At 39.2% G+C, this 20,932-nt stretch overlaps 1 protein-coding gene across 3 annotated transcripts in view; it reads left to right on the top strand.

The window, feature by feature from the left end:
* The window catches only part of Lrrc36 (leucine rich repeat containing 36), a 50,469-nt gene that overhangs the window by 7,035 nt on the left and 22,502 nt on the right, over window positions 1-20,932 (top strand). For 2 of the 3 annotated variants that reach the window (XM_040736612.1, XM_040736614.1), the window contains exons 2-5: window positions 4,825-4,952; window positions 6,086-6,278; window positions 7,033-7,129; window positions 10,093-10,181. In XM_040736612.1, coding sequence (XP_040592546.1) covers window positions 4,825-4,952; window positions 6,086-6,278; window positions 7,033-7,129; window positions 10,093-10,181 — 507 coding nt within the window. Of the gene's footprint in view, window positions 1-4,824; window positions 4,953-6,085; window positions 6,279-6,915; window positions 7,130-10,092; window positions 10,182-20,932 lie in introns of those variants that run through there. The other variant, XM_021230768.2, reaches the window with a different exon arrangement.

Below are 20,932 nucleotides of genomic sequence, written 5' to 3'. Positions count from 1 at the left end.
GTGAGGAACACCTCTTACTGGATCACTTTTTGCTTCACTGGCTTTCTTACTTAGTCAAGGACAACCTTCCCAGTGTCCTCCTACATCAATTAATAATCAAGAAAGTCCTCCACACATTTTCCACCAGCAGATAGGATCTAGGCAGATTTTTAACTGAGCTTGTCTTTAAATTGACTGCTAATGCTAACTAGGACTACAACCATTTCCACTATCTAGTTCTAGAATGTTTTGTTGACCTATTAGACAATGACTCTGTATTTCCTACTTTCCATAGCCACTTGTAATCACACTAATCTGATTTCTCTCTTTGTGAATTTGCTTCTTCTGAATATTTCCTATAAATGGAATAATGTGTCTTTTTCTGTCTGGCATATTTTGGAGGTTTATCTATATTTTAGCATGTATTAATAATTAATTGTTCTTTATTAAAAGACTTTTTAGGGCAGTTTTAGGTTTACGGAGAGTTTGAGCATAAAATGCAGAGTTCCCATATACCCTTCTCCACTTATATTTATCCCCTATCCTCCAGCTTCCCTTACTAGTAATAATGTTTCAGTGTGATACAGCTGTTATAATTTAACTAATATTGATACATTTTAGTTGAAGTCTACAGTTTATATATTAGGGTTCAACTCTGTGTTGTGTAGTTCCGTGAGTTTTAACAAATCTATAATGTCCTATGTCTGACATTACAATATCAAACAATGATTTCAATACCCTAAAAATCCTCTATTGGTTTTGGGATATAGCTCATTAGTACAGACCTTGTCTAGTATGTGCAAAACCTTAGGTTTAATTAACAGTGTTTTAAAACAAATAAATAAACAAATAGGAGATGGAGAGATGGTTTAGGGATTAAGAGCACTTACAGGTTGCTCTTACAGAAGACTCAGGTTGGATTCCCAGAATCCACATGGCAGCTCAAAACCATCTGCAATTCTAGTCCCAGGGGGATCCAACACCATCTTCTGGTCTCTGTGGGTACTGCACACACATGACATATATGCAGGTAAAACACTCATACATAAAAAATGAAAATAAAGCTTAAAAAAGAAATAACTGCTGGCTCTCATATATTTCTCACCTGCTCCAAACTCCTGACAGCCTCTACTCTTGCTTGCTTGCTTGATTAAAGACCTCACTATGCATAGCCCAGCTGATCTTGAGCTAAATATACAGCCCAAAATGGTCTATCAGACCTGTGATCTTCCTGCCCTGGCTCCCAAGTGCAGAGATTATGCCCTCCTTTGCCACTGATATTCTCACTGTTGCCCTTTTCAGAATGTTTCAAAGTCAGAATCACACACTGTATGATGGGCTGGTGTCTTTCACATAACAATATATACATAAGGCTATTCCCTATCCATCTGAGCATAGTGGAACATAATTATAATCCCAGCATTTGGGAGGTGGCAGCAGGAGGCTCAGAAGTTCAAAGTCAATCTAGGCTATATAAGACCCTGTTTCAAACAAACAAAGGGCTAGGAACAAATTGTGGTGGTAGAGCACTTGTTAGTGTGCATAAGACCATAGGTTCAAGCTGAACACTGCAAAGAAAAGAAGGTTCTTCCATGTCTGCACATGTTCTGGTTACTCCTTCTTATAGCTAAATGTGTTCCACTGTGTAGATATATCCTGGTTTACTTATACATTTACTTATTCAGAACATCTTGCTGGCTTCCAAGTTTTGGCAACCATGAATAAAACTGCTATAAACATCTGTGTGCAGTTTTTGTATAGACATAAAGTTTCAACTTGTGTGAATAAATACCAAAGACTTTGAGTGCTGGATAATATGGAATGTTCAGCTTTTTAAAAGTGCCAGACTATCTTCAGTGGTAGGTAGCTGCAGCATTTGCATGCCAGCAGGCAATGAAGTTCCAGTTGCCCCATAATCTGATTAACATTTAGTGCCAGTGTTTTGAATTTTGGCTGTTTTAATATACAGTGGTATCTTGTTTTTGTTTTTTTTTCAATTTACTATTTCCTAATGACTTAAGATGTTAAACAATTTTCTTTTTCTTTTCCTTATTTCTTTTTTGCCTTATACACACATACTTTTTGTTTGTTTGTTTGTTTTTGGTTTTGTTTTTGAAGGTGTCTTTCTAGGGAACATTCATTGTTTATGGATGTTACTGTGTTGTTTTTCCTTTTTTCTCATAATGTTCTATATTGAAAAATCCACTGTAACTGTTTGTTTATTTATTTGCTTGTCCATTTGTTTTTATGGCTCTTTGTTTAAGTGCAGGAAGGGTTACTGTGCTTCTGGGGGAAAGGTGTGGGTCAGAACCGTTTTCTAAGCTCGAAGATTTGGAGCTCCCTCTTCTGTTGCATTCAGAAAGTACAGGAAAACATACCGGTAGTGGCCGTCTCTGCTTCCCTCCCAGACTCATGTCTGCACCTTCACATTCATTTGCAACTGTCATCTCAGCTGTACTCTATCTAGACTCTGCTTATACCAGTCTCACTCAAGGAACTTAGTCTTGAGTGAGATCTTCAGCTTATGGCTTTGAAAAGTTTATGAGGCAGGCATGATGGGACATGCCTTTAAGCCCAGCACTTAGGAGCCAGAAGCCGATGGATCTCTGAGTTTGAAGCCAGCCTGATCTACACAGTGTCTTCCAGGCCAGTCAGGGCTATATAGTGAGACCCTACCTCAACACAAAAACAAACAAACAAAAAATTTCCAAGGCCTGAACTGTTCCAGCACTTAAAATTTTATTTCAATTAAGTTCTCTGGCATTTACCTACAAGTTGGATAATATAGAACCCCCTTTCAGTTTTGGTTGCGACTCTCAGTTTGGCCTACCAAATCTGCTAGAGTTTGTTTTGGAAAATTTGAGATTCATCTAATCTATTTCAATGCTATTTTCTTTCTTTCTTTTCTTCCTTCCTTCCTTCCTTCCTTTCTTCTTTCTTTCTTTCTTTTTGAGATAGGGTTTCTCTGTGTAGCTTTGGAGCCTATCCTGGCACTTGCTCTGTAGACCAGGCTGGCCTCAAACTCACAGAGATCCACCTGCCTCTGCCTCCTGAGTGCTAGAACTAAAGGCGTGTGCCACCAACATCCAGCCTATTTCAATGCACTTAAAAGTCAAGTTGACTTTACTTAATCACACACATACATGCACACACAATTATACCCCTCATATTGTTTCCGGATTTATTTTATGTGTATAATTGTTTTGCCTGCATGTTTTTGCTTTGTTTTGATTTTTTCAAGACAGGGTTTCTCTGTGTAGCCCTGGCAGTCCTGGAACTTGCTCTGTAGACCATGCTGGCCTCGAACTCAGAGATCCACCTACTCTGCCTCCAGAGTGCTGAGATTAAAGGCATGTACCACCACACCCAACTTGCCTGCATGTTTGTAAATGTACCATGTAATGCCTGGTGCCTGCTGATCAGAAGAGGGCATTGGCTCCATTACTGATAAATGTGAGCCACCAAGTGGGTGCTGGAAACTGAACCCGGCCCTCCGGAAGAGCAGCAGTGCTCTTAACTGCTGAGCAAGCAATCTCTCTAATAACCCCCTCCATGTCTTGAAGATTTTCTGTGTAAGACTCCGAAAAAACACCTAATTCTTCTTGGTTGTTATATAAAACATTAATTGATACTTTGATATCACTCATTAGCCACATGCATTTTGGGGACAGGGTGCTTGGCAAATGCGGTGTCACTGAACTGTGTCCCCAGCTCCCATGGGTACTTTTCTTAAGTTTAGGTATACATTAACTTGATTACTACATCTTATGAGTTAAGCATTTCCTTCATTTTACAAGTAAGAAATTGGCATACCAGGAAGTTAAGTAACAAGTACATTGTCATGGATATTGTACCTCATTCTTTGTGTCAATGAGTGTTATATAGGAGGCCTGATTCTAGTTTCTTCTGAGGAACCTGTGACAGTTTCATCTTGCTTGTTTGCTTTTATCTTAAAACTTCTCTGAAATTGACAGCTTGCTCCATATAATATGTATCCTGGCAAAATTCTAGGAATTATTTTTTTTAAAGTTGAATTCTAGCCAGGCAGTGATGGTACATGCCTTTAATCCCTGAGGTAGAAGCAGGCAGATCTTTGTGAGTTCAAGGCCAGCCTGGTCTACAGAGCAAGTTCCAGGATAGGCTCCAAAGCTTGTCTCAAAAAAAAAAAAAGCTGAATCCTATCGGTGCAAAGTTCTTTTCAAATTTTGTTTTGCAAGTGTGGTTGACCTGTGCCTGTAATCCCAGCATTCAGAAAGCTGGTACAGGAAGACTACTGAAAGTTTGAGGACATCCTGTGACCTACTAAGCAGGCCAAAAACCATCAAAAATCCAAATAAACTAGTAAATTTTGTTTTAAAGCTTTTAGGGACTTGCAGTACATCTTCCAGGTAATTAGGGAACCCAAAGGCTGTTTGTTACGCTGTGGCTTCTTTTTCTTTCTTTCTTTCTTTTTCTTTTTCTTTTCTTTTTCTTTTTTTTTTTCTTTTTTTTTTTTTTTTGGCTTTTTGAAACAGGGTCCGACTCACAGAGATCCGACTGCCTCTGCCTCCCGAGTGCTGGGATTAAAGGCGTGAGCCACCAACGCCCAGCTACACTGTGGTTTCTTACACAGGTCTTTGACCGTATCTCTGATTTTTTTTAAAGTTTCACCTAGAGCCAATTGTTATTTTTCCAAATGGGAAGGTATCGTGTCCCACTAGGCACACAAGGCAAACGGTCTGTTCTTCTGGGCCATGGATGGTAGACCTCTCACAGATTCATATGGGAGAAAGCAGAGAGCCTGCTTTCACTGACTGCTGTTTATCCAGATAGATTGTAATATGTCTTCTGATGATGTCTTTTCAGAACTGGTGGAGTCTCTTTCATTGCAAGGATCTTATGCTGGAAAAATTCATTCTATTGGTGATGCCTTCAGAAATTTCAAAAATCTCCGATCCTTAGATTTATCAAGGAACTTGATCACTAGCCTCAAGGTGTGTTCCATACTCCAAGCTGAGCCAGGTCAAGTCAATTTATAGTCACATGAAAAGAAATAAGAGATAGAAAATGTCAGCCTGGGAAGTATAGGATCTTCTTTTTAAATGTTACCCAATTACAGTTTGTTACTTTCTTTTTATGATTTATTTTTATTTCATGTACATTGGTTTGCCTGTATGAGGATATTGGATCCCTTGGAACTGGAGTTACAGTTGTAGGAATTGAACAGGTCCTCTGGAAGAGCAGCCAGTGCCCTTAACCACTGAGCCATTTCTCCAGCCTCCATTTTATTACTTTCTATAAAATTCTTTCACCTTTATGCTTAAATTTGTTCTTATGAAATATTAGGTAAAATTTATTTTGTTCTCAGGGAAAACTTTATGAAACTTGCATTGCCAAGGGCAATAGTACATATTTCAATGCATGTAAAAAAATTATCAGGAGGCAGAGGCAGGCAGATCTCTGAGTTCGAGGCCAGCCTGGTCTACCGAACGAGTTCCAGGACAGGGTCCAAAACAATACAGAGAAACCCTGTCTCAAAAAAAAATTAAGATTCTGACTCACAAACACACAGATTCTTAGTCTCCATTCTGAGAGGAATACTGGGTGGGCTTAGAACACACCCAGGAAATGCAGGTGCTGATGGTGCACAGTACACATGGAAAACACTTGCCTGTGTTGTCACTGTGTATTTTTCTCTAAGGATATCAGGAAATGGTGGTATTAATATAAACAAAAACAAAAAGTGTCCAGGTCAGCGGAGCAGAGGCAATACAAGAAATAGGAAGAAAGGTTGGTAAAGTGCATGCCAGGCATGCATGAGGTTTTTAGTCTAGATCCCAGCCCCCATAAAAGGTCAAGCTCTGGGGAAGCAAAGAGGATGATCCGAAGAGATTGTTGACCAGCCAGTCAGTGAGTTCCAGGTTCAGTGATAGACTCTGTAAAAAAACAAAATGGTGTCCAGTATAGTGGCACATGCCTTTAATTCTGTCACTTAGGAGGTAAAAGCAGGAGGATCTCTTTGAATTTGAGGCCAGCGTGGTCTATATAGTGAGACCCAGAGACAGATTTTATCAGTATCTATAAGGATCAGCAATGTGCAGTTGCCTCATGTATCTTTTTCTTTCAGGGCATCCAGTATTTATGTTCACTCCAAGATCTGAACTTATATTATAACAACATTCCTTCACTAGTGGAGGTGTCCCGACTACAGCCCTTGCCCTTCCTCAAAGAACTAGATCTGAGACTCAATCCTGTTGTAAGGAAAGATACAGATTATAGGCTTTTTGCTGTGTACACTCTGCAAACTCTGGAAAAACTAGGTGAGACCCTTCTTCCTCTTCCATTTCTCCCAGAATTTTACTAAAGTAAGCTGCCTCAACCTTTTGGATGTTGAACCAAAGTGTGCACAGGCAGGAGACATTTGTTTATCAGTCAATATTTATGTAACTCTTTGTGTTGGCAGGATGTATGACAAGTACTTTTATTGTTTATTGAATGACCATCTGTGATTTTATCAGCTGCTTCCAGCTTTAGTTTTCTTCAGCTGATGGTTTCTCCACTACTTCCTCCTCAACATAAAATTTCTAAGTCTAGACTTATTTTTCCAGGTGCCCAGTTTTATCAACCATAATAGTAATAGACATTCAACGTAATTTATTAGGAACTAGTTGACAAGTAACAAAAATATTCCTTAGAATGAGCTATTCCTCATAATTTCATGTCTTAGTATATTTCCTAATAATAGAAAATGTAATTTCAAACGGTTTGTAAAAGCTATTGTTGGGAAACTAAGTTAAAAATTGTTTCAGAAAAAGGTAAGGTTGAGCCTTAATATGAGATTGTTTGCTATCCAAGCTTTGCTTTCCTGGAGTAGTTGACCTGAGTGGCAATTGTTGCTATGACATCTGAGTTACTGCTTGCTCTAGTGACAACATAATAGAATTGTGTTGTGACCTGTCTCTAATGCATGAAGATAAGTCTGGCCTTCAGTTTTTCCTCTGTTAATATGGGTTTCTGACCTACTACCATTGACTGTAAAAAGAAAAATGCTCAGACCCCGGTTTTTGCCTCCAGATGACCGAACTGTGCGAGACAGTGAGAGGAAAGCTGCCAAGCTGCACTTCAGTCAGTTGGGCAACAGCGAAAATTTTCTTTTAGAGGTGGAAAAGAGGTAAGAAAAAATCTCTAATTTTCTTTAGTATTATTGAAGGGAATTTCCAATTTACTTTCCTTATTTCCCTGTAGAATTCTCAGATCTGGATTAAAATTGTCTATTCACAAGCAGGTCCACAGGGAAGAGAATCAAGCCCTCTTTGTTCTTGAACTGTAGAGTTGCCTTTGGTTGTAATTGTAAATTCTCCAGTATTATCACAACGTATCGACAGGGACGCTATAAGATTTCTTATTCCATAAATTCTTACCTACCCTCTCGACAGAATTATCATTAGTGTACCGTCTTTTCTCATTGAACTAGAATTTCATTACCACAGTAGTTTTGTTGCTTTGGCAAATTTCTAACAAAACAAACGTTCTACAAAACAAAAAGTAAAGAGACTTTGAGACTCTCAAGTATCTGAGTAGTAGAGTTCTCCATTTCTTGTTATATAATCCTACAAAAGGAAGCCATATCTTCTACACTAAACTCTTGCTTTTAAACGTTAGCCTTATTAGGGCTGGTGATATAGCTTAGTGGGTAGAGGCACTTGCGACCAAGCCTGACAACCTGAGTTCAGTGCCTGGGACTCACACGGTAGAAAGGAAGAACTGACTCCTGCGAGTTGTCTTCTGACTTCAATATAGATTCTGCGGCACACGCATGAACACGCACATCGCACTCGGAAATGAATAAATGTGATTTGACATTTTTAAGCTTCATTAGTTTTTTTAATTAGATAGAAATTCCTCACAATGTAATTCAAAAAAGTTAAAATTACTCTATATTTTGCTGTTGACAGTTAAATATGTATTACTTTTCCGTATATGCTAAATATACGTTTGTACTTATTAATCTATTCATTGGGTCTAATGTGTTACTCACCACCAGAAATAAATACTAGTGATATTTCTTTGGGACTGGGGAGGTGATTCACTTCAGAAAAGGTGTCTGATGCACAAACATGAGGGTACTAGTTTGGAGTCCCAGAATCCACATTTACAACAACAAAAACAATAAAAGGAAAAAACAGACATAGCGGCACATGTCTATAGCCCCCGTGCTGGAGAGGCAAAGACAAAAGAATCTGGGGGCTCATTGGCCAGTCAGCCCAGCCAAATAGATGTGCTCCAGGTTCCAGGGAAGACTAAGTCTGAATAATTAAATGAAGAGCAATCAAGGAAGATACCTGATAGCAGTTTCTGGCCTGCACAAGTACACATCCACATGAACACACAGGCACACACACAGAAAAAAAACCCACCCTACTATTATTAGATATATGTGTATGTTAAATGTACACGTGTGATTTGTGTGTGTAATATGTGTATGTATACACATCGAACTTAATAGTAGTTTGCTTCCTATATATATATGGTGTTTAACAAGACATCATGAACATATCTCCACATTCTTTTTCTAGTCTTCATCATAATAAGTCTATTATTTATCTATTTACCTTTAGTTTTCTTTTGTGGTATTGAGGATTGAATCCAGGTCCTTTGGCATCTTAGGCAAGTCCTCTACCACTGAGCTATTTCCACAGCAACTATAGTTTACCTATTATTTTCTTTTCCCTCACTAGGATATAAACTCATGAGAATAGGACTTTGTTTGTTGTGCTGTCTTTAGGGCCTGCATAGAAGTTGCTGAAAAGAATAATTGTTTAATGATGAAAACTAGGGCTGATCAGATGGCTCGCCAGGTCTAAAGGTGCTCACTATGAAAGTCTGGTGACTCGAGTTTGTTCTCTGGAACTTCTATAAAGATGGGAGGAGAGAAGCATCTCCACAAAGTCATCTTTTAACCTCCACACAGGCCAGCCTATGCATGCACATAATAATAATAATAATAATAATAGTAGTAGTAGTAGTAGTAGTAATGAATAAGTGAAACCAATACCTGTTGGTCTGACATCTTCTTTTCCAAATGATTTTAGCTATCGTTTGTTTGTTTGTTTGTTTGTTTGAGACAGGGTTTCTCTTTAATCTGTTGAATTTGGCCTTTAAATGATTGCTAAACCAGAGGCCAAAATGGTCTTATATATCCAGTATTACAATGTCTTATAAGGGCTCCAGTATTAGGTAGTTCTTAAAGGCTCTCCAAGTCCTAGTTTACCTACCTATAGAAGGGGGATAATAGTTAGTAGAGGAGCTTTTTAATTTTTTTTTTTTTGGTTTTTCGAGGCAGGGTTTCTCTGTATTGTTTTGGAGGCTGTCCTGGAACTCACTCTGTAGACCAGGCTGGCCTCAAACTCACAGAGATCCACCTGCCTCTGCCTCCCAAGTGCTGGGATTAAAGGCATGCTCCTCCAACACCTAGCTTTAAATTTTATTTTAATGACTTATTTTTATTTTGTGTACATTGATGTTTTACCTGCATGCATGTCTGTGTGAGGGTGTCAGGAACTGAATCTGGGTCCTCTGGAAGAGCAGCCAGTGCTCTTAACTGCCGAGGAGCCACCTCTTCAGCACTGTAGAGGGGCTTTTATGTTGAATAAGATGATGACTATCAAGAGCCTGCACTCAGGCTGCAATTTCCTGTACTTCCCAAGTAACTACCTCAAGTACAAACACTTTCCTCTTTTATCTGTTTTCCACCTAACAGCTACAGTAGCCTTACTATAATTCATGCTAGTAGAAACTGCTCTTTCTGTGACCTAACTCTACTTATTTTAATTTTAAAATTCATAGTCTCTCAATTCTTAGACTTACATTCAGCTAAAAAAGAAAAACAGAAAATGCTGAATTTTCTGGATTTCCCACTTAAACATTAGTATTCTTTTTTTTTTAATCATAGTTTTCAGTATAAATATTCTTACTTTTAAAAGTCATGACTTTTAATGAGATCTGTAAAGCATATTATATTAATACATCCTAGAGCATTTGGGGGAGAATCAAGAACTAATGTTTTCTAGCAACATAGACTGATGATCTCAGAAGCTTTCTTCTGAGTTTTAAATAAATCCTTCTCTGTGACAGCTCCAGGGAGAAGACAATGAAAAACTGTATGACAGATGAGGGCTCTGCATCAAAAGTCAATCCTGAAGTTGACACCAGGACCGAAACAGGTCAGCATTGTTTCTGTGGCCATAAAATAACCAAAACATCAGTTGTCTTTGCTGTCATTGCCAATCTGCCATAGAATGAAGAGAAAGTAATTGTGAAGACACAGATTTAAAACAATTCCAATATTTACTGGCTGGTTTTTTCTCTTTCCCACTGCCAGAAGGACCCTGTGATACATAGATGTAGCCCAGCACCTTTCTTTTTTTAAATAATCAGTGTTTAGTATCATCTCTGGTGGTGAAATACATATGCATATATCCTCAATATAACATGTCTTTTTGGTCATTACAAGTCCATGCTTTTCTATTTGGAATGCCCATAAGAACAAATCAAATATCGATACAGTGATTAAATGCATGCAGTGAGAATAAGGAAAGATGTGGTAGTGTGAGCTATCTGAACATTGCCATTATATATTTGAAGAAAATCTACATTGAGTTAAAACCAAGCAAAAGAAATAAGGAAACAGACCAGATATAAAATGCAGATCTATTGTTACTTCTGTGATACAAACCACAAACAGTTTGTGCAGAGGAAAAAAAAAACACCTGAAAATAAAGTTAGCTTACAAAACATTGTCAACAAAGTGAAAGATTTTTCAGCTTGTGAAAAAAGGTACCATTTAATACCAAAGAGGCTGAGTGCTGAGCGCCACAGCACTGGTTTAAAAATTATAACAAGTGGTTTTGAAATTTAGTTTGCTCACCTTAATGGCTTCAGTTATTATAAAAGGCTTAAAAATAAATGTTATAGTTCTTTATAAAAACTAAGTTGAATTTATTTTTTTAACCATAATAATTACTTTCCAGAGAAGGTATCTTACTGGCTCATGGAATGCTAATCCCCCTTTAAGGGACTCCTTGAAAACTCAGGTTCACTGAGACTGTGTTTACTAAAAATAAATATTCTTGGAAAACAACTGATTGTCATACCATATACAAAGTTGTGGTTTGAAGTGTCATTGTTAAACAGTTGCATAGCAACAAAAGGATACAATCTCCTCCTCTAGTCAACTTCAGAGATGTTACATAGGATCAGCTTATTCATGTCCCAGAATAGCTCTTTATCTATTGCCCAGTAAATCTGAATATAGCCAACTCTTTTGTGTTCACAGTACCTATAAGTTCATGTCTGTAGGCTAGAGAGATGGCTCAGTGGTTAAGAGCCCAGCACCTTTCAAAGCACAAGCTGTATACAGTTTCATTTACACCACCTTACATCATCTGTGCACCCTAAAATTACATTACCCATCCCCACAGGCTCCTGGGCATTGATTGTTAAGGTGACTTATTTCCTTAGTCAGAGACTGTGACTCACCTGTATCCACTGCTGCTAACTCGCTGAGTCTCCTACGCTTCCCAACCAAGCACTTCCCAGCTGCAGAATCTCTTGTGTTTGCAATGTATAATTTGACTGCCTCTTCTTGCATGAGCTGAATTAGACTCCATTAATATCATACTGTTTCATTAGCACAGACAAGGATCCATTCCATGAGATAAAATATACAATGAGTTAAAGTCTACAATCTCTACTGAGAACAGTCTCTTAGTAGACAGCCCATTTTCAAAGGGTTTTGGAAGCACCATTATTGGTATCCTAGTACAATTAAAGTGGTTATTCCACATTAATGCCATGCCTCAGACTGGGTGAAAGCTTTGCATCAGAGAAATTGTATCCGATGCGTGCTTGTGCATTAGTCTGCCATTCTCATTCCATCTACATCAGATGAGCATCACTTTCCAGAAAAGAACTCCAATAACGGGAGACATCAAATGAGCATCACTTTCCAGAAAAGAACTCCAATAACGGGAGATTAGCTTCATAGTTCAGATAGTAAAGGTTTTCAGTTGCTAACACATATTACTTCATAGACTTTTTAATCTATCTATTTGAATATTTATTGATTCATTTTCTCAGAATTTTCATGATAAATCATAATAAAGTAATAGTTTCCTTTTTCTTTTTTGCCTTGATAGCTCAGTGCATATAAATGATAGGACTATGGGTTGCTTTGTTTTGCTTTAAAAAGTGTTTTTTATATTTAAATAGGTACAATTTTTAGATAATTTTGGCAAATGCTGAAATGTATGCAGAACAACATTCTGCTTCCTCAGAATCACACCACAAAAGAGAGTCATTACCACTTTGGCTAGGTTTTTCTTCTAGGTACCCACATTTGTGTATCCATTTTCAGATGAGAAAAGTACTTTGAAACAAGATTTGACTTCCCCATTCTATGGGCTAAATTAGAATTAGACTTGTTTAGTATTCTATATCATTAGTGTGTGTAAGAATTCACTCCAAGCATTAAAATATCTCTAAGTTTACCGTCTTTACTGAGAATAAACTGCTGCACTAGACAACCGGTTTCCAAAGGTTCTTTGAGCCACCATCTGCTGCCTAATTTTTAATGTAAAATTTATTTTGCTGCTTTGAGACATTAAAGAGCTTTCCTTTCCACTGCAAATTGTGTTTGTGCTAGATCCCTGGGGAGGAAGGCCAGTAAGCTCTGTTGGTAATGCAATATGACTAATGCGGTTATGCCATGCTAATGGCCATGCCTCAGACTTTCCTACAGAGCCGCTCCCACCTGCTCAGTCATTCAAAACCATGCTTTTGAGTAGGCAGAGAACTTACACTGTCTTGGATTCTTGACACCCTTCTCACGCCCTCAAAATAAGCACACTCAGACTGTATCTTTAGCCTCCCTGTTCTTTCTCTTCCCTCTGTCTCTATTGATATAACGACACTTTTCACTTTTTGGGTTTTTGTTTGTTTGTTTGTTTTTCAAGACAGGGTTTCTCTGTAGCCTTGGCTGTCCTAGAACTTACTCTGTAGATGAGGCTGTCTCTAACTCAGAGATCTGCCTGATTCTGCCTCCCAAGTGATAGGAATAAAGGTGTGCACCACCATCACCACCACCATCCCTGCCACATTTTAATTTATAAAGTAAATATATTTATTATTTGTTTTCTACTTTCTCATTTATTAAAAATATTAGTCTGTTTTGACAGCTGTACCAGGGCCTCACCAGCCCCTCACTTCTGTTGACTAACTAGGATCGTCTCAGGCTAATGTCCCAGCCTCTCAAGCTGAAGGTTCCCCAGAGCAGACAAGGCCTAAAGATCTCCTGTGTTTCATGGGAGTCATCCCAACTCTGCTATTATCCTGGCTCAGAATCACATGGGTATTGTCCTAGTTTTCTTTCTATTGCTATGATAAACATCACTACCAAACGCAGCTTGGAAAGGAAAGCATTTACTGCCTAAAGTTCCCAAACACAGTCCATCATTGAAGGAAGCCAAGGCAGGAGGAACTCAGGCAGTCAAGCAGGGCAGAAACCTAAAGGCAGGTACTGCCCAGAGACCGTGGAGGAACACTGCTTACTGGCTTGCTTCCTATGGTTTGTTTAGCTTGCTTTTTTATACAACCTAGGACCTTCTTCCCAGGGTAACAATGCCACAACAGCTGGACCCTCTCACGTCAGTCATCAGTCGGGACAATGTCCTATACACTGGCTCACAGGCCAGTCTAATGGAGTCAGTTTCTCGGTTGAGGTTCCCTCTTCCCAGATGACTCTAGCTTGTGTCAGGTTGACAAAAACAAACCAGCACTAGGGTTTGATGCTGCTGCTCCTCCACGTTCATATCCTTCATTGTGATTCTGAGTCCTCCTTTCCCTTTCTTTCTTTCTCTCTTTTCCTTCCTTTCTTCCTCGCCCCTCCTCCCTCTCCCTCTCCCTCTCCCTCTCCCTCTCCCTCTCCCTCTCCCTCTCCCTCTCCCTCTCCCTCTCCCTCTCCCTCTCCCTCTCTCTCTCTGTTTCTTCCTTTTCTTAAGATGATCTCACTATGCAGCCATGGCTGTCCTGGAACTTTTTAGACCATACTGGCCTTGAATTTGGAGATCTGCTTGCTTCTGCCTCGAATGCTGGGATTAAAAGTATGCACCAACACTGCCCGGCTTTTCCATTTCTTAATAGTCTCTGGTTAACGGGTCTGTTAATACTCACTGAGTGAAAACTCTGGCCCAGGTACTGTCTTTGGTCTCATCCTTACAACCTTGAAGTTGGCTTTACAGGTGAAGAAACTGAAACCCAGACAGATTAAATAACCTGTCCTAGTTATATAATAAGTGACAGAATTTGAATTCCAAGTGTGGTCTATAAATCATTGAACTTCTTCTTGTGGCTTTTTCCCCCATTCATTTTATACTTTGATGGCAGATTAATTCTTTTAAAACACAGCTGAGAGAGCTGGGTAGTGGTGGCACATGCCTTTAATCCCAGCATTTTGGAGGCAGAGGCAGGTGGATCTCAGTGACTTCAAGGCCAGCCTGGTCTATCAAGCCAGTTCCAGGACAGAGAAACCCTGTCTCGAAAAACCAAAACAAACAAAAACACAGCTGAGATAATTATACAATTCTGACTAAAGATTTGATGCCTCCCACACAACCATTACATTAATTTTGAATTCATTAACCTGGTATACAAAGTTCCCCTAACTTGGGCCTCAACTTATTTCTTCAGCCTACCCTGAAGCTTATCTCCTACTTGTCCCCTACAGAGTACAATGCTCTAAGGAAACCAGACCATCTCCTCCTCCCCCATTCAGTCCTTCCTGTGTCTCTCCTCTGCAAACTAAATGCCATTCCTCCGAAAATCTTTCATCAAATGCTACTTTTTCTTTATGACCCAGCTCAAAGTCTTTTTCAAAACCTTTAAAATTAATCAACAAAAAGATTTTTATTTTTAAAATCAAATGCCTATTTAATATATTTGGGTGTACATGTATGTGAGTGCATGTACATGTATGTGGAGACCAGAGATTAATGGGTCTTTCTCAATAATTTTCCAACTCACCAATTTTTTTTCCATTTTGCTTGGGCATGTGTGAATGCTATACATGAATGGTGCATGTGTGTAGGTCACATATTTGGGCAGAAGCATATACATAAGTGTGTGTAGAGGCCAGAGGTTGAAGTCAGGTGTACTCTTTGATCACTTTCCATTTTGTATATTAATCAAATAGGGTCTCTTACTTGAACCCATAACTTGCCAATTCTGCTGCCAAGCTTGCGGATTAGGATCACAGGCAGGCTGCTGTGCCCACCCAATAAGTGCTAGGGATCCAAACTCTGCTCCTTGTGCTTGCATGACAAGTGCTTTAATAACTGAACTTCCTTTCATCGTTTTCCCCCTGTAGTCAGGGTGTCTTGCTGAGTCTGGAGCTCATCAGTTCAGCTAAACTGGCTGGTCTCACTATGTATTCCTGGCTGAACTGAAACTCTCTATGTAGAACAGGTTGGCCTTGAATTCATAGAGATCTACCTGCCTCAGCATCTCGATTCCTGGGATTAAAGTGTGTGTCACAAGCAATGTATAGAGGTGCATGCCTTTAATCCCAGTACTTGGGCAGGAGAGGCAGGAGCATCTTTGTGAATTCCAGGCCACCCTAGTCTACAGAGTGAGTTCCAGACCAGCCAAAGCTACATAGTGAGACCCTGTTTGCGGGGAGGGTACCACATGCCCAGTTCTTCTGTGACATTTTGTGGGTTGTTAGCTCATTTCTTCCTAATGCCAATAAGTAGTCTATTCTCCTGTAGTTTACTTTGTAAACTCAGCTTCTGAAGGACATCTTTATTGCCTCTAAAATTTGAAATTATAATGAAAAATACATAAATACCCTTGTACAGATTTTGTTTTGAGACAGGATCTTTTTGTTGTTTTTTTTGAAGACAGGGTTTCCTTGTCATCCTGAAACACACACTGTAGACCAGATTGGCTTGAACTCAGAAATCCATTTGCCTCTACCTCCATAGTGCTGGGACTAAAGGCATGTGCCACCACACCCAGTTTGAGATAGGTCTATGTGCCCCTGGCTGTCCTAGAGCTCCTTGTGTAGACCAGGCTGTCCCTCACCTCTAACTCATATAGATCTACCTGCCTCTGCCTCCTACGTGCTGAGATTAAAGGTGTGTGCAAACATGCCCAGCCCTCCTTGTACAGATTTTCATATAAACATGTCTTCAGTTGCTTCAGAAATTACCAAGTAAAACATTGAGATTATACAACAAGAGTTGCATGGACAACAGTCAAAGTGTCTGAAAGAGGAATGGCACACTCTACTGTCATGAACAGTGTTCACCAAAATGTGATTGGGTAGAATATGATAAGATTATAGAGAACAATGAATACCTTCTTAAAGAGAATTTACACCAGATGGGTGGCACATGCCATAAATCCCTTTTACTCGGAAAGCAGAAATGGAGGCTCTGTGTAAGTTTGAGGCTAACCTGTTCTGCATAATGATTTCTAGAGCAGCCAGAGCTACATAATGAGACCCTATCTTAAAACACAGAATTTTCCTGTGAGTATATGTATATAGAACACATGGATTTGGATTTGAAAGGGACTCTTCTCATTTTTTTAGCCAATTCTTTTTCCCTTTAAATAAAATCACACTTAAAATATACTGATTTAAAGGGTATATCTTGCTTTAAAAGAACAAAGAAAAAATGGTCACAAAAATTCACCCCATGGGCAGGAGAGATGGCTTAGTAAATAGATAAAATACTTGCTAGACAGGCATGTGGCCCAGTTACTCATATAAAAAAACAAGTGTAGTGTCACTGGCCTACACACACACACACACACACACACACACACACACACACACACACTGGGTAAGGGATGATTTTTAAGAAATTTACCTCAGTGGTTAATCCCTATACCTAACAGACACATCAAGAACAAGGTCTTCCTGCCTGGTGATGGTGCATGCCTTTAATCCCAGCACTCGGGAGGCAGAGACAGGCAGATCTCTGTGAGTTCAAGACAAGCCTGGTCAACAAGAATGAGTTCCAGGACAGCCTCCAAAGCCACAGAGAACCCTTCAAAAACCAAAACAAAACAAAACAAAAGCCTTCTTTGTTATTACATATTTATTTATTTACTTATTTATTTGTTCTCTCTCTCTGGGCACTCATGCTACAATGTGAGTGTTGGGGATCAGAGGACGACTTGCAGGTGTTGCCTCTGTCCCGCAACCATGTGGGTTCCAGGAATGAACTCAAGTGGCCAGGCTTGGCATCAAGTGCCTTCTCATCAGCTCCAAGGTCTTCTTTATAACTCATGAAAAGCTATCCCATTTCAACTGTTGAGTATCATCATCTCAATTTAGCCATGATGGTGTTTTAGCTGGATAAAAGTCATCAGGGATAACAGAGACTTCCCAAAATACTGGCTTAAACAAGACAAAAGTTCATTTCTTTTTCATATAGAAAGAGCCTTTCAAGGCTGTTGTGAGGTCACAGAATTTTAAGAGTGGAATAGCCAGGTGTGATGGTGGATGCCATTGATTCCTGCACTTGGGAGGCAGAGGTAGGCGGATCTCTGTGAGCTCAAGGTTACCTTGGTCTACAGAGCAGAAGTTCCAAGAGAGTCAAGGTTACACAAAGAAGCCCTGATTCAAAAAAAATAGTGGAATAATAAATGCAGGGGTAACTAGCAATCTATGCTACAGTTCAAAGGAGAGCAACTTAGCTCTGTGTGTTTGCTGGGCAGAACCTGTGTTAGGCTAGCCAGGAAATGACACATAGTGTCAAATCTTCATATACTTCCAGTATCACAGCTAATCAGGTCATAAGTCAGGTTTAGACAAGAACACCACTGTGACAGAGAAGAGGGAAGGAAGCAGGCGCTCTCAAATACGACTGAGAAATGGTTTCTAGAAAGGAGATGCCTGAGTGGGGCATAGTTGAGAAGAAAAAGTTGTCAAAGTAGAGAGAACAGAAGCTGTAAACCCACATCTGAAAAATGAGGAAATGTGTTCCCAGCAAATCCAAGTATGACTGGTCAGCAAATATAGGTATGACAGATTAGGACACTGACTCAACTTGTGGCTGGCACAAAGATCAAGTTGCTAAGAGACTCTTTACTAATAACTGTACTCATTCTTATACTCATGTGAAAATGGGTAGCAACTTGTTTTAAAGAAGAGGCATGAGTAGATGTGTGTCTAGAGAGATAACTCAAGCTAGGCTCAGTCAAATAAGCACCCATTTGGATAGAGCGATAATAATGGGAAAACCTGGAGACAAACACTGAGGTTTCTTGCCTGTGATGTTTTGTTACAGAAGTTAAATTAAAAAAGAATTCAGTTTATGAATAAGATATTCAAGAAATATTAAAGAGGTAAAAATACAAGAATACTGAAGCTACAATTCATGACAGTCTATTATGGTGGAAAAATACTAATTTTCTTTAATAATTGTCATTTAATGTGAATGTGATTGCATATTTTTAAGTTGGAAATTAAATTTTTATTAGGGCTTAGTAAATCAAATAAAATGACTCAGTTTCATTTATTTTAGGGACTAGTGGCACACAAGTAATTTCTTTTTGAAAAGATTTATTTACTTTTTGGTTTTTCAAGACAGAGTTTCTCTGTGTAGCCTTGGCCATCCTGGAACTTGCTCTGTAGACCAGGTTGGCCTCAAACTTACAGAGATTTACCTGCCTCTGTCTCCTGAGTGCTGGAATTAAAGGAGTGCACCACCACAGCCCAACTATTTATTTTAATTTTGTGTGTATGACAGTTTAGTCTGCATGTATGTGTATCACATGTGCAGTATCCACATAGGCCAAAAGAGGGCATCCAGTCCCCTGAAACTATAGTACAGATGGTTATGTACCTTCGTTATAGGTGCTAGAAACTGAACCCCGGTTCTCTACAAGAGCAGCAAGTGCTATTAATCCCTGAACCATCTCTCTAGCCCCCCTCAAGTTATTTCTGCTTTTAATTTTTTATTTGAAATTGGATAAGATGTGTATTACAGTTTCACAATGAGAAGAAGGAGACAAAAGAAGTCGAAGGAGACAGAACTCCTGTTCTAGAGTAAGACTTGCTCTTCAAAAATGTTTCTACCAAGCCGGGCAGTGGTGGCGCACACCTTTAGTCCCAGCACTCGGGAGGCAGAGGCAGGCAGATCTCTGTGAGTTCGAGGCTGGGCTGGACCAACAGCCTCCAAAACAATACAGAGAAACCCTGTCTCGAAAAAAAAATGTTTCTACCAATTACTTAAGTCTAGGAATTTTGGACTGTAATGTGCTATGACAATCAGGTGTATGCACTAAATTCAATATGATGACCTTCTTGATGGGCAGGGGACTACCAGATTGCATAAAGAGGGGTGAACTAACCAAAATCAGACGCAGAGCAGGTAAGAATGTCTCTCCCTTGCCTAACTGGGTCACTGAGAGGGGATTGCCATAAGAATGGTGTGACATTGCTGGGCAGTGGTAGCCCACTCCTTTAATCCCAGCATTCGGGAGGCAGAGGCAGGTGGAATTCTGTGAGTTCCAGACCAGCCTGGTCTACAGAGTGAGTTCCAGGATAGCCTCCAAAGCCACAGAGAAACCCTGTCTTGAAAAAAAAAAAAAGAATGGTGTGACATCAGTAGGTAAGTGGTTCTCTATCTGATATATCAGATACAGACCAGCTGAAGTGCCTTTCCATAGCTGGGCAGCAAGTCCCTCCCTGTTGTGTATCTAGGCAATACATTTTTATTTCATCCTCCTATGGAAAGGCTTTGACCAAACGTGAATTAGAGCATCCCTCCTCAGCTGAGATTGCTAGCAGCTGAAGTAGTCAACTACTAGTTCTTTGTCCCTATATCAACATTATAAAGACAATATGGTCCTGTTACCTTGGTATGGGGGTGTAATAATGGACGATAATGGCACAACTGTACTTGTTTTGGGGATTAAGTACTCAACATATTTTCTATAAGAAGAAAAATAAAGTATAAGATAAAAATTATCTAAGAGTGCACATTGTTATGTTACCTTTTCCTAATTTTCCCTGATGTGGCATGTGTAAAATTAACCATAATTATGTCAAAACAAATAACCAAAGTTTTTGTTCAAGGATTACATAGCAGGACAGGCAAGGTGGCTCAGCAGATAAGGAAGACACATGATGACCCAAGTTTCATCCCTAGGACCCACTTTGTGGGAAAAAGAGCCAGTTCCCTAAATCGTCCTTTACTAACCATCAGGGAAATGCAAACATAACCATTTCATACACATTAGGATTACAAGACTCAAAAGGACAGATAATAAGTGAAAGCAAGAATGTGGAAAAAAATGACCCTTCATACATTGCTAAAAGAAAATGAAATTGTACAACATCTTTGGGAATAGTTTAACAATTCCTCAAGAACTTAAACATAGAGTTACCAGAAACTCCACTCTTATTCTATTTTCTGAGAAAAATAAAAACATGTGTCTATGCAGACATTTGTACAGTAATAAAAGAAGTGTTATCCACAATGGCCAAAAACCTATTGATTGGTGAATGATGAAGCAAACTATGATATATCCATATAAGGAATAGTATTCAGTCATGGAAGGAATAGATTGCTGACACATACTACAGACTGTATCTTGAAACCCTCATGCTAAATAAAGGCCATATGCAGAAGGCTATATTGTATGATTCCATTTATTTGAAATACCTAGAACAGGTAAGCTTATGCAAACTGAAAGAGAATTGATAGTTTTCAGGGGATAAAAGGAAAGGGAGAATTGACCAAATATAGGACTTCTTCGTAGGGTGATGAAACGTTCTGAAATGAAATCATGGTGATAATCGCTCAACTTTGTGAATATACTAAAAATCACTGAGTGGTATTCTGTAGAAGGATGAAAGCAATGATACAGTAATTACATCTCAATTAAAATAAAACTTTTACTT

This window comes from Mesocricetus auratus, unplaced genomic scaffold (genome assembly GCF_017639785.1).
Source record: "Mesocricetus auratus isolate SY011 unplaced genomic scaffold, BCM_Maur_2.0 Super-Scaffold_100062, whole genome shotgun sequence".
NCBI lineage: Eukaryota > Metazoa > Chordata > Mammalia > Rodentia > Cricetidae > Mesocricetus > Mesocricetus auratus.
This window is presented reverse-complemented; position numbering and strand designations above follow the sequence as displayed.